The sequence below is a fragment of the Elephantulus edwardii genome, unplaced genomic scaffold (assembly GCF_000299155.1).
Source record: "Elephantulus edwardii isolate Elephantulus edwardi_28Jun2011 unplaced genomic scaffold, EleEdw1.0 scaffold00163, whole genome shotgun sequence".
Lineage (NCBI taxonomy): Eukaryota > Metazoa > Chordata > Mammalia > Macroscelidea > Macroscelididae > Elephantulus > Elephantulus edwardii.
In genome coordinates, this window is record NW_006399913.1 from 4,940,216 (window position 1) to 4,954,208 (window position 13,993).

The window sequence follows — 13,993 nt, forward strand, 5'->3', positions numbered from 1 at the left end:
GGTCAAGTAATCTGCTCTTTATCCGCGTTTACCCCCTTCAGCTCCCTTACACCATGTAAAACACCTTAGTGGGACATCTTCACTGGACACATGTCAGAGGAGAGGAAAAAAAAAAAGTAATATTGAATCTTTAAGTGTTTAGCTAAAAGCATGAATGTGACACTGTAACCCACTCCTAATGATAACATGTGACTATTAAATCTCTCTGACAGTTTCTTTTTTAGGTGATTTCCTTCCTGCCAGGCTCCGTTGTAGGGGTTACAGAACAGTCGTTCCCGCCTCACAACCTGGTAAGGATCCATCTCTTCACGTAACGCTCATGCTCTGCTGCTTAGTCTACTTTATTGAGCAACATCTCAATGTGTGTGTGTGATATATATATTTTTTTCTTTTTTTCTATTTTGGAAGATGGGAGGGAATCTGATTTGGGCCCTGTCCACCCTGGAAACAGACTTGTGCTGGTCAATAATGTGTTTTAAGTTGCTTCTTCTGGTTGAAATAGCTGTTAATGTGTCCCCTTGTTCAAACTTGCGTGTACCTAGCTCTTCTGTCCCCAGTGTGGACATGGCCTTGGATGACATCGGTTCCAACTGTACACTGAAACCTGCTTATAGAAATACAGTTTGGATACAGTGAAACAGGTGAAGTTGAATGGAAGTTCCGAGTTGTACAACGTGCAAATTGGAATTCCAATTTTAGAGCAACTTTTCAGAGGTTGACAGTATAATATTTGGGGCATGCGTAAATGTGATAGTTGTTTTGCTGGAGATGATTTATCTCTTAAAAAGAATGCCTTTTAATTTTTCACTACAAGTTACAAAAATAAATTTAGATAAACATTTTAATCTCTCACATTTCGAGAAGCTGGAGGTTAACAGGCATATATCAGACTCCTGTGTTAGTTAGCTGGAGGGAGAAAAATAAGAACGGTTAATATTTCTTTGAGGACCAGCACAGTGATTGATTACTCTCTCACTGAATATGAATATAAAACTGTTTGGCATCTTTATTTTTGTTGTATTAAATTTTAGGTTATATTTATGTATGTATGACTAAATAATGAAGATTTGTGAAATGTGAATGAAAAAGTGTAAAGTGAGGCTTCACAAAGAATCATTATTTCAAAAGAATTGTCCTATTTAAAAGAGATACTCAAATTTGAGTGTTTCTGACCACTTAAACACAATTGACATGGGTTTTTTTCCAAAGATGGACACATACTTTCCTGGAAGTATTGTTATTATTGTCCACTTATGAATTGTTATGTCCTTCATCGTAAGAGACATTTAGAAATTCTTTGTGAAACATCACTGTTTGATAAAGTATATACGTATTTAGCATCCTTGTTTTTCTTTGTGCTAAAGTGGATACAGCTGTTGGGGCAGAAGAGACGGGACCAGCTGCTGGCCACATTTCCTGCTTTATTTTAAAAGGTAGTATAAGAAATGAGGAAAAAGAGGTAATATCAGGGCTTCTGCTGTCTTTTATTTTTAAAATATTCATAATTAAAAAAGTATTTTCCAGCAGTCCAAAGATGTAAGCTATCTTACACATAAAAAGGTTTTATTTTGTTATTTGGTTATGAAAATGGAATCTGTGTTCTTGCACAACTGTAAATGTTTTGTTACTAGATAAGATTTGAGACCTCAGTTGGTCTCTGGTTTCCAGTGCATTACAGCATATTTTGTGAAATCATCTACTGCACTTGAGCATGAATGGGTAGTAGCTAAACTCACAACCTGAAGTGATGAACCTGCTTATATCTTAAGTGCAGGAGCAAGCCCCTCACAATGCAGCTGCATGAATTTTTAGTGCCTACTGAATTATATATATAAACCAAAAGTAGTTGGAAAATTATTTGAAATGACTAATTTGTGCTATCTTTATGGAATATGTTAATTGTAGCTTTTTGAAAGAGAAGCCTTGAATTGAAATTTAACTAATACTTGAACATTTTGTATATATTTCTTTGTATATAAATTTGTGCAGTACCAATGACAAAAATATGGTGTCATAATAAAACCAGGTTTGTTGATCTTTCAATTTACGGGCTCAAAGAATTTATTCATCTCTAACATGACGTTGAAATATAATGGATGAAAATAGGAAAAATGACTGTTGTTATTGCTGACTGTGGGTTTAAAAGGTAATGGAGGCAGTGATTTTCAAAAAAATTAACACTATTCCCTTGGAATACGTACGTTCTAACCATCAATTCTTTCCCTGCATTATTTGTTGTTTGAGACCGGAAAGGAGTAGTTGGAGCTTTCTGAATTGGGATGCTTTGAGACTCCAAGATTAAAATATTAGAATGTCATTTTATAAATGGCAATTTTGGGGAATACTTGATTTAAAACTTTTGAAAATGGAAAGATTAGTATAACCTATTTTTTAGAGCTGCTTTGTTGGTGTCCTTGTTTTATTAACTGTCTTTTCTTTGTTTCCATCTCATTCTCTCTTTTCCAATTTTGTTGACTTAGTGGTTTTTGTCATTTTTGCATCAGTTTCATGGTCTTGTTTTTACATGGCAATTGCATGTACTTAGGCCCTATCTAATAGGGGCTTTAAATTTGGCAATATTTATGTGTAAGCACATTTTACTGTAAATGTTTGGGCTTCTGAATTTATAACAGATTTGTTTATTTCAGTATGTGGTAAACAATATCTTAAAGTGTCCTATCACTTGTTAATTAAAAGAACTGTGATTAATATGAAACTGTTGTCTTACTATTTCTAGAAAATTGTGTTCTAAATGGTTAGTACTTGGGTACAGGAGATTTCTGGATTATAAATTGTTTTTGAAATTTTCAGGTTTTGATCTGTTTACCTTACTGGATTAAAATGTAATAACTTTTTACCCCCTATTGTACTTTTAGTTCCTAGGCTTAATATGCCAAATGCTAAAATGATACAGAACTGGACTAAAAGTCTAGCTTTTTAAGATTTATTTTCTGGTGGTGTTAGGGATTCAGACATTAATTGAACTAACACGCCATATTGACCTACTCTTTTCTATCATATTGACTTACTATTTCCACACTTCCTTGACCAGACTTTATGACTAAAAAAAGTCTACATTTGTTAAAAGTGGAGTCACACTGCTGATATAATCCGCCAAAAAGTGTTCAAAATATTTTAATTAAATATCTGTGCATTTTATAATCACTAAATTAATCTCTTTTTCTTCTCTTTAAACAGCTTAGCAGTGTCTGCAAAAAGAATCTTTTCCTACAACCTGTTAACTGACTGGACTGATGATAACAAAGTAATTGTGGGAGCCATGTCGGTCAAAAATTTGGCATCTGCTGAAAAAAAAAATGAGTGCCATTTTCAAGTTCCCAAATTATTTCTATACTGATTTCACTTTCCAGAAATGGAGATATGAAAAGATTCTCTGGAATCCTTGAAAAGACTTAATAGAAATATAGGACACTAAATTTTGGAACAAAAATACTTTTTTTTTTTTTTTTTTTAATCTTTCATGGGAGTGATTCTCACTTCTTGCACACTTAAATTGTCTTTGAAGAAGGAGTAATAGTATTGATTCAAGAAATGTTAGCGAGTCATTACATTATCAGTAATATATTTAATGGACTAAAATTACATAAACAGGGCAACAGTGAGCATAAGGTTTATCAGGGATTTATATTTTATGGTACTTGAGTGCTGATTTAAAGTACAGACAGACGCCAAGTAAAATATAAAAGTTCATGTAAAGTTACTATCAAGGGTAGCATTTTTAGTTAGATGAATTTATTTCTCTGTATCTTTGAAAATTGATTATAGTTCAATGTGTGTGGATGGAGTTAATTGAATTTCAGGGAATTACCAGGATATGTGCATTCTGAGGTCTTGGCTTCTTCCGCTGTCTCTCAGTACTTGACTATTTTGAGGTTTCTAATGAATGGCATTCTAGTTCCTACTATTTTATATTAAAAATCTGTAGTCTTGTGTAAGGAAATCAGTATTCTGGATGATGGGATTTGTTTTTCTGTGGCATATAGTTGTTTTACTGAACTATTTCCAGTTTATTATAAGTGATAAAACACTCAAGAACTGTGGATTGTTTTATTTCATTTTCTTTGGATTATGCTAATACATTTCTTTCACCTGGTTAGCCTGAGTTACTTTGTTTTACTGACTTGGGAAGAGTGAAAATGTGTAGAAGTATGGGGCAAGGAGAGAGCTATTTTGAATTATTCATCATATTGCATACTGATTACTGGACAGTATGGTACAGAATTTATTAAATCCATTGATTTTTTGTAATCTGAGTCTATTGAATACCTATGCAGTAAAGCTGCAAAGAGCATTCCAGCTGGTTTGCACTTAGTGATTGGTGTTCCTATAATATAGCCGTTTATAATCCTACAACCAAATGTTTATAACTACTATTTGATGACCCTAACTACAGTTTTGGTAGAACGGTGAACAATTCATGGATGAGTCTTTGTAAATAGTATTTAGAAGGTAATTGAAGTAATTGTTAATTTAGCAAAGATTTGTAACTCATTTGTTTACAAATTGGATAATTCTTGAAATTTGGTATCTTGGTAGCAAGATAATTTTTTAAGTTTTTCCTACCCCTGATTCAACTAACAAAGGTTTTTGGGTTTCCCTCAAATTTATGTATTTTAATATGCCATTTTCCTATCAAAGTAGGTAGTTACCATAGAGACCAGAGATGAGAAGGGGAGGTTGTCTTCACTGGAGGCAAAGCAGTGGTGGGTTGGGGTTTTTTTGCTAACACTGTGTTAATACTATATATATATATATATATGATTTTTTAATTCCTTAATGTGTTAAACTCTGATACTCTCCTTAAAATGCTAGCCTGAGCTTTGATACACAATTTTACCGACCCCAAATCGCTTATTTTTTTAAAAAACCTTTTGTTGAGTTTTCTTTGAATCATAGATTTTGTTACTCGTGGTGTTCTAAATATTTAATACTTCATTTGTATTTTGTTTAGACTGAGCCTTAAATTCTTTACTATTTTACCCACTGAGAACACGCTCCATTATAATTTGGTACTGATAAAATAGTATTTCAATTTAAACATAATATGAACCTTTAAAAAACTCACTTTATGTAATTATTTTAAAAGGTTTATTTTGACTGAAATACTAAAAATGTTATTTTTTACTTCAAATGAGGTAGTGTTACTAAAGCAATTAAATGAGTTTCCTTAAAGTTGATGTAATGCAAATAACAGCTGGTTTACATGTCACTTATCTGCCCTTTAACAACAAAAATTGGTATAGTTGTAGCAACAGACCTAAAGTAACATGCTTTAGTATGTTGCCACTTCTGTTAGTTTAAAAGATGGTTAAAGAAATAAATGGTTCAGGACATCTGTTAGAAAAGAATCCCTTTTTTTTGTAACATAAATTGAAATAACACTAATGAATTTTGTAGGAATAACTAAATTATCAAGATGCCAACAGATTTTAAATTACATAGAAGTTAATTATACTGCTTTCTGGTCTTAGGGAGTCAAATTCTGTAATGTGGGTTTTAACTTAAAGAGTTATGAATTCTGAATAGTTCCTCCCTCTCCTTAACTACAGTAAGAAAAGTGACCAAATACAAGTAATTGGAGTTTGAGAACTTTTTAAACCTGGATTTAATTATCTTATAAAAACCCCCCATGTAATTTGGTTTTTTCCTTCTAAATAAGATTAAGTCATAGTCTTGTAAAAATTTGGAACAGTCAGGATATAGAATTCCATAACTGAGACTATCTACAATTACATTTTTGGCTTCTTTCACACTGGGCACGTAAGTTATTTTTTGCTTAATAATTAGGGGTTATTAAGAGTTTATTAGGGAATAAGCTTGTGTACTTTTTGAAAGAACAAAAGGGTCTTTGTATTCTTGAAATTTGGAAATGTTTTCGTTTGCATCGACTTCAGTTTTTAGCAACACTTCATTCCTGTTTTCCTTCAGAGATGCTGGAAACCGATTGGCTAAATTTTTTCACGATTAACACATGCCATTCCATTGGAGGAAGTAGTAAGGTGCTTATGAATGTGGTCTAGAACAGCACTTAAGATTTCATTTTGTATTCTGTGATGAACTAAACACAAACTCATTCCTGTCAATTTTATGAGTTTCTCTTTTATGACTGAGAATGATTGATGAGAAAGTGTTGGTCTAATGCAGTTCTTCATTTTCACTAGCCAGCATTTCAAATGCTCAGATATAAAAGAATAGAAAATCTAGTCAAAATGTCCTGTGAAAAGGGTATTTTATAAGTGGATGAAAAAATTAGGGAAATCAAAACAAAATTCAGAAAATGCAGAGTAAACATGGATTATTTGAGAAACAAAATTAGGAAAAAATTTGTTCCTATTAAGTGCCAATAGAAAGGAACTAGTTTTCCAAGAAACTAGTTTCCAATAAAGTTACTTTTCATTTGAACAACTTAAGGTGAGCCTGAAGAATCATCTCTTGAAGATTCCACAGAACTTGTCGTACATTAGTTTCACATGCTTAGCTGCCAAATGGTTGGTGAACACACTAGGAAAAAGATAGGGTCATCATCTGCTTTTATAAAGATCGGAAGCTCTACTTTGGCTACTTTTTTTTTTAAAAAAAAAAAACCACCAAAACAAAACCCCCTACATTAGGGTCTGTTTCAGCCTTCATCTGTTCTTGGCAGTAAATCTTAGAGGAGACTGCCTCAGCAAAAGCACCTGGTAGATTTAAATTGCCAACCTTTCAGCAGTCCAACATGTAACACTCCTGGAGAACATGGAACCAGGGTGCTCTTTGGAGGCAAGAATGTTGAAACTCAGCCTCACATACTTTGGGAGGAAAGTCGTACTAGGAGAGGCATCATGAAGGTGGAGGGTTAGCCTAAGAGAAGATCCTTGACAAGATGGATTGATTTGGCACAGTGCCTGTAGCAGTGGGTCAAATGTGTCTCAGATGTTAGTGAGGTTTGCTCTAGATTAAGGTTCAGAGCCATTCTTAGGGTCTCTTAAGTTGTCACTGACTTGAAGGCACATGACAGTAAGACTGTGGAAACCCTTTGAAACTACCCATTTTTTACCCCATAGAGCATGTGGTATATTCAAATTGTCAGCCTTTAGTTAGCATCACTACACTGGAGCCACCTATTAGTGTTCCCAACCAATACTCCTTTCTCCCTAATTTTAATTCTTGTTTGGTTTCATCAAGTATCTTAGACAAAATTCAATGTCTCATGTAAAGCATGTCTTAAGTGCCTAGAATGGTACTTAACATAAATAATAAATTATAAATGTCTAGACATGTAGTTTTTAAAAACCATTTTATTTTTGTATATATACTTCTAAGATTCTAAATCTTGGAAGTTTCTAGGTCAGGTTCAGGTAAATGAAGGGCTTTTATGAGTAACTTATATTGCCTAGACCCAAGATAAGCTGCAAACACAGTCTGAAGCATAATGGGGAAAAGCATCTTTCTAAAGACAGGTTTAGAAATCCTGATCCAGAAAGTTAAGATGTTTCCTTTCTCTGGTAGCAAGGCTGACATATACCTGTAAGAAAACATTGAGACAATCCATCAAAAAATGTAGGTATTATTTTGGGATAGTATGGTGGTGGTTTGGTTTTGTGTGTGTGCGCGCGTGTGTGTTTTAACTATCGTGTGGCAATTCTATGTACTATCTAAAGAATCTGAATATAAAACTTAGATGAATTTGAGGTAATGCTATTCTGTTTGGGGTATTAACTCATACAGTTTACCCTTTTTTGTTCCTTTTTTCATACAGGCTCACTTATACATGATGTAGGTTTCTTCAGAGTATATTTATGAATTACATACAGACTTGTCATGAAAACTTTCTGATGTAATTTTCCTTTGATGAAAGTGTTGAAACTCATCTGCCAATATTGTGTATATGTGCACTTTCCAAACTAGACATAATACTGTTAGCAGTAAGCATTTTGTCCAGATTAAGGTTAAATAGACCAGGATATGCACAATATGATACAGTTCTATAGTTATTTTTAAATTCTTGAGAAATAATGTTTGGTTACTGAAAAACAATCTTACTAACTTTCAAATAAAAACTTAGATTGCCTTTGGTCTAACATGTTTTAAAATGCAAAATAAGTTATCTTAAATTAGGTAGTCAAAATAAAGTTTGTCAGTGATTATGAGGAAACAACAAAAGAATCCTACCTGGCTGCTAGGCCACCGTTCACAGGTATAGCCAAAACAACAGGGTAAAGACCCCCGAAAAGAAGACCAACCATTGCACCCCGTGTTACAGTACAAGTTTCACAGCTCAGATAACCTAGGGACGGAAAAAAACCCAAACTAGTTCTGGAAGTAAAGATCAGGATAGTCAAGTAAATGTGATGGAAGCAAAGTAACTTTATATAACTCAAAAATTAAGCTTGTTTTTCTGTCCTCAAATACACTACACAAAAGTATACATGAATACAGTCAGTGCAATTATACCAAGATTGTTGAAGAATAACAGTTATCAACGTGTATGAGGAAGATGATAAGGCGACCTGTTCTAAATGGGGATATAATCTCAGTTTTGGCTACCATAACTTTGTAGGTAACCTTGTATCAGCAGGTCTGAGCTAGCTAGCATTTCTTTAAGAAACATTGTTAACATGTGAGGGACATTTTTGGGACAACCATCTATGCTTTATTTCTAAATATTTTACTTGAAATCAGGTTTTTCATGATTGGCAGAACATGAGTCAATTTTCAAAAGGAAATGAAACTTCTACATGTTTGGTATACTACATAGTCTTTCATTAAAAACACAGAACAACACACCCTTTTCCCCTCTTTAATGAACTTTTCTATAAAATACAAAGTATAAAACCTTATGTGATGAACATTTTTTAAAGTTTTCCAAATATTTCGTTAAATGAGCACTGCTAGAATGATAAGGTAAAACTGCATATATTTTAGACATATGTGTGTATTTTACAGTGCAGATAGACTTAATTAGCTGCCACCTAACATGAAGACAATCAGCAGCTCTGGTGGCATAATTATAGAGAGGTGTGCTGCTAACTTAAAGGCAGCTAGTTTGAATCTACCAGTGACTGGCAGGAAAAAGATGGACACTCCAATGCCATTTACAGGCTCAGAAAACCTGATAACCGTCTAGTGAGTCAGTTTTCACACAATGGCAATAGAGAAAGAATTTACCTGTACTCAAAGGTAAGCTTACAAAACCTTTGTAAGCTAGATGTGCTGTAATAAATGGAATAACTGCCATTGGTAAACCAGCTGCTATCCGAGCCTGTGTCACATTTAAGATGCGTCGAAAAAGACTGCTTGATATTAGGCCACAAAGAGCAGCATTAAGTCCAATATATGTTGATCCATGTTCAAGTAGATTCCTGTGGGTGGGAAAGGTAAGATCCTTATTTCTGTTGTATGTGTACAAATGCCTTTTCTCACTTTGAGCATATATTTGAGAATATACCAGGACTTTGTGACTAACAGGATACACCAGATATTCTTTATAGGTCCATAAACCACCCCCCTAAAAAAAAAACAAAAACCCCGAACAACCCAACCAAAACCAACCCGCAATCATTGGCTTTCAGAAAAGATTGGATTATGGTATGTTTTAGATTTTGGGAATCAGTTTAGCAATTCTCTCCAGCTACCTAATGGACCGCCTAAAGAGGACGGTTTGGTTGCCTTTCCTCAATAACCAACGCTTTACCTCTATAAACAAAGTAGTACTATACATTACTTTGTTAAGTCCTGTGGAGTTGGAACTGACTCATGGCTAATCTTTTAGACTTTGAGAGGCAGTAAACTGCAGGAGAAAAAGACTGCCCATCTTTTTCCCAAGGAGAAGCTGGTGTATTCAAACCACATGTTTTGGGTTGGCAAGCACAATGCCTTAGCACTAAGCCACTGAAGCTCCCTTATTAACTATATAGTGATAATGATTATGTCATTGGTTTCCCCTTGAGTCCATAGCATGAATAAAATGTATACAACTCTTTTCTCAAGAACATCAGCATTTGACAGGGAAACTGAAGCATTAAAACTTACAGGAGAGTACTAATATTTTAAAGGATTTTGAGTGCTACTATGTAACATGTCAAACTGCTGATCAATAGTTCTTTGGTTCAGATCTACCAGTTGATCTGTGAGAAAGGAGAGGGGTATTCACCTCCCATAAAGATTTATAGCCTACAAAATCTTAGGGGCAGTGCTAGCCTGTTAGCAGGTTGCTGTGATTCAGTGGATGTGCTTTATTGTTCTTTTAAAATATTGGATGTACTATTTTTTTCTTATGACATAATGGAGGCTGTCAGATAATCATTTAGTACTCACTCAATACATAAAGCAGACCAAAGTGCTGAAGGCACCAAATAGCCATCTAACCCTCCCTGGGGATTTATTGTCTCTGAAAACCCACTGGAGGGTCAGCTATGAGAAAGCCCAACTCCATGGCACACAACAACATAGAGGAGACCCAAGTACTGAAGACACAAAATAGTCATCTACGTAAGGATCACTGGTAGCAGTCTGTGGTGTGTTTTGTTGCTAACTAAAAGGCTGTGCCTCTAGCAGTTCATATCCGCTGGCAGCTCTGGGGCAAAGATGGTCAGTCTCTTGTTTTCTAGCTTAGGACACCGGATAGAGGTTTGTTATGAACTGGAACCGAGTCAGTGGTAGTGAATTTTCTTTACCTTCGAGGTATTTATAATTGACACACTGAAGGATTAGAAGACATTTTAAATTTTAACATAAAAATGGTAATAGTGCAAAATGTGGCAGTTTAAGCCTTCAGGAGCTCAGAAGAAACTAGAAAACTAACCAGATAAGAGAACACAAATGTTAAAGACACATTTTTCATAGAAGCTGAGAAAATGTGAAATGTTAACACCCTAAAATTTTAAGAACTTCATAATCACTCTGAAATATTTTCTCACATTTCAATCACAGAACAAATGCTCAGGAAATAATTGCTCACAAGGAATTACTGGAACTGGAATCTGGCAAACAAAGATTGCTACTTCCAATCCAGTTTCATCGAATGATCTACTCCCATAGAGGTTACTGTTAGATGCCGTAGAGTTAGCTCTGACTCAGTCTATGTACAACAAATACTGCTAAATCCTGTATCACTAGTTCAGAAATGTTAGGATATAGTTCTCATGTGGTTGCTGTGAGTCTAAATCAACTTGGCACCTATTGGTAAAGACACAATTTATAGTTTATTGACTAAGCACAAATCGAATTTGCTAACTACTTGTCAAACCCTTGTCAATAGATTTTCCAAAAAAAGTGCCTACACAACCAGCAGCCTGTGATTTACAAGGACAATAGGCCCTTTCTAAGAATTTCTGTTATTTACAACAGGAAAACAAAAGCATGTGTATGGATGGGTGGGGAGAAATTATACCTTTTATGGAATCTCTCAAGTTCTTACTACTGCTCATTTATAGTTGTTCCTTGTTGAGATAGTGACAGCAAGATTGAGATTTAGTTTTTAGTGTTACGCGGCATCGAGTTGCTTGTGACTTAAGCACAACAGTTCTGAACCCTGCTCTTATTTTCTCTGACACACCTATCCCATTACGCCTGTCACTGAATCAGTCCATCTCAGCAAATCTTCTTCTCTCTCCCAAAATATTTTAAATCCATGTTTCACCTCAACTGCTACCAGTCTATCATCATCCGCTAGGATTATAATAGCATAGATTTCCGGACTTTCTTGCTATCTAATTTCAAAATTATTCCCATAAAACAACTGAAATGTTCTCTAATAATTACCTGGATTATATCCCTCCAGACTGAAATTACACTGTTCCTCACATTTTATGTCCAACTCCCCTGTGCTTAACATATATTAGTACCTTTTATGTGACAAGCTCTTTCCTGTGCTGTGTACTAGTTATATTCTCCCCTACCCTACAGCTAGCTTTCCATCCTTTTAGGGCTCAACGTTTTTAAATTTAAATCTAGTGGGAGGGGTTGGCAGCCAAACCATACTGCCAGATAGTTTCAATTCACTAGCTGCTTTATGGGGAAAAAAGATGGGTAATCTATGCCGTTTAGAGCCTCTGAAAACTCACTGGAGGGTCAGCTATGAATGAGTTGGCTATGACTCAATGCACTTAACAATGAGGCCTTCGGAAGGGCATTTTGTGGGAGTAAACAGTAAATGCTTATGCATGTTTTCTTCAAATTCATGCTTTTACTGTATTTTACATATAATGCATGTTATTACAAATTGAAGTGTTGTGACAACTATTGATAAATTTATATTAAAACAATATATATAAAAAGGAAAAGGCTGTTTCCAATATGTTCTGTGTACAGTCTCTTCCTTTTTAATATCTTGAAGCTCTTGTCAGTGACCTAATTTTTGGAACATTCATAATCTAGCAACGTGTGTTCAAAAGTCCTTTTTTTAGAATACACACAAAATGATAACAATGAGAGAAAAGTTTTAAGTTATTTTAAGGTTTTGGGTTTTTTAATATATATATTTTTACAAATCCATAAATGTTTCTATTTAACAATACTGTAAATTGGGGAGTTCTTAGCTGTACGTAGTTGAGCTACTAAGCCAGTACCGACAGTCTGAAATTATTAGTCTCTGAGTATACTGCAAATTTAATGGAAAACTCAACATCATAAAATCAGATATGTCCTAGACTTTTGAGTTCTAGCCTTCCAGACTTCCACAACAGCAAGGTGTCTTTGACCAAAACTTTTACACCTGTTTGGATTTCAGGTTCCTTCTGAAATTGCTTATTATGTATACTTAAACCAAATGTGAGATGATGTCAAAGATAAAGTTCAACTGGTAAAAAAAAAATTTAAAGTATCTTACTTTTCAACTTCTGGAAGTTGGTTAAGTTTTCTGGTTATAAATTCAATAGGTATTATGTTTTCCTTGACTGTATCATCTGGTTCATGATTTTTCATCTTGGAGCCTTAAAAACAAAAGTGAAAAATTTTTATGATGTCTACAGAAAGACACCAAAAGGACTTAAGTGTTACAATTTTTTTGTTTTTTAAAGCATACATAGTATTACCTCCTCTGTTACCCAAAATTATAGGAATACCTTGGAGATATTGAAGGCTTGGTTCTAGACCATTGCAATAAGACAAGTCCTGCCATAAAACAAGTAAAGAAATTTTTGGTTTTGTAACACTTGATTTTGCTTATGCCAAGCCTATACTTGGGCCAGGAGAAAGTTGTCAGAATAGAGCAAGGAAACATGGTTCAAAATTGAGAAGGGTGTACGCCAGGGATGTGTCCTATCTCCATACTTTTTCAATCTATATGTGGAACAGATTATCCGAAGGTTGGGCTGTATGAGGAGAAGTGTGGCATCAGGATTGGAGGTAGATTCATCAACAGCGTTACACAGATAACACAACCCTGCTTGGTGAAACTGAGGAGGACCTGAAGTTGCAGAAGGTCAAGGACTGCAGCCTTCAATATGGATTGAAGCTCAACATTAAGAAAACAAAGATTCTCACCACCAGGCTGATTGGCAGCATCATGATAGATGGTGAAGAGATTGAGATTGTTAATAGCTTTATTTTGCTTGGTTCTACAATCAACACAATTGGTACCAGCAGCCAGGAAATAAAGACATTGCACTGGGAAAGTCTGCTGTCCAATATCTTTCCAAAGTATTAAAGAGTAATGATGCCAGTCTAGAGATTAAGGTGCACCTGATCCAGGCCATGGATTTTACAGTTACTTGCTATGCACCTGAAAGCTAGACAATGACTAGGGATGATAGAAGGAGAATTGATGCCTTTGAACTGTGGTGCTGGAGAAAAATATTGAATATACCATGAACTGTTAGGAGAACAAACCTAGAGAGGGTGAGACCAGGCTGCTCCTTGGAGGAAAGGATTCTGAAGCTTCATCTGACATACTTTGGGCATGTTGCAAGGCGGGACCAGTCCTTGGAGGGGGATGTCATGCTTGGGAGGTTGGAGGGACAGCACAAGAGAGGGAGACTGTTGAGATGGATTG

At 35.0% G+C, this 13,993-nt stretch overlaps 1 protein-coding gene across 1 annotated transcript; it reads right to left on the bottom strand.

Annotated features, from left to right (window-relative positions):
• Positions 1-7,326: 7,326 nt before the first annotated feature.
• TMEM126A (transmembrane protein 126A) lies at positions 7,327-12,924 on the bottom strand. Its single transcript, XM_006895280.1, has 4 exons — positions 12,830-12,924; positions 9,169-9,362; positions 8,173-8,287; positions 7,327-7,525 (listed from the first exon to the last, which is right to left on the bottom strand). The coding sequence occupies exons 1-4, from the start codon at positions 12,922-12,924 to the stop codon at positions 7,327-7,329; spliced, it is 603 nt and encodes a 200-aa protein (XP_006895342.1).
• Between the last annotated feature and the right edge of the window lie 1,069 nt (positions 12,925-13,993).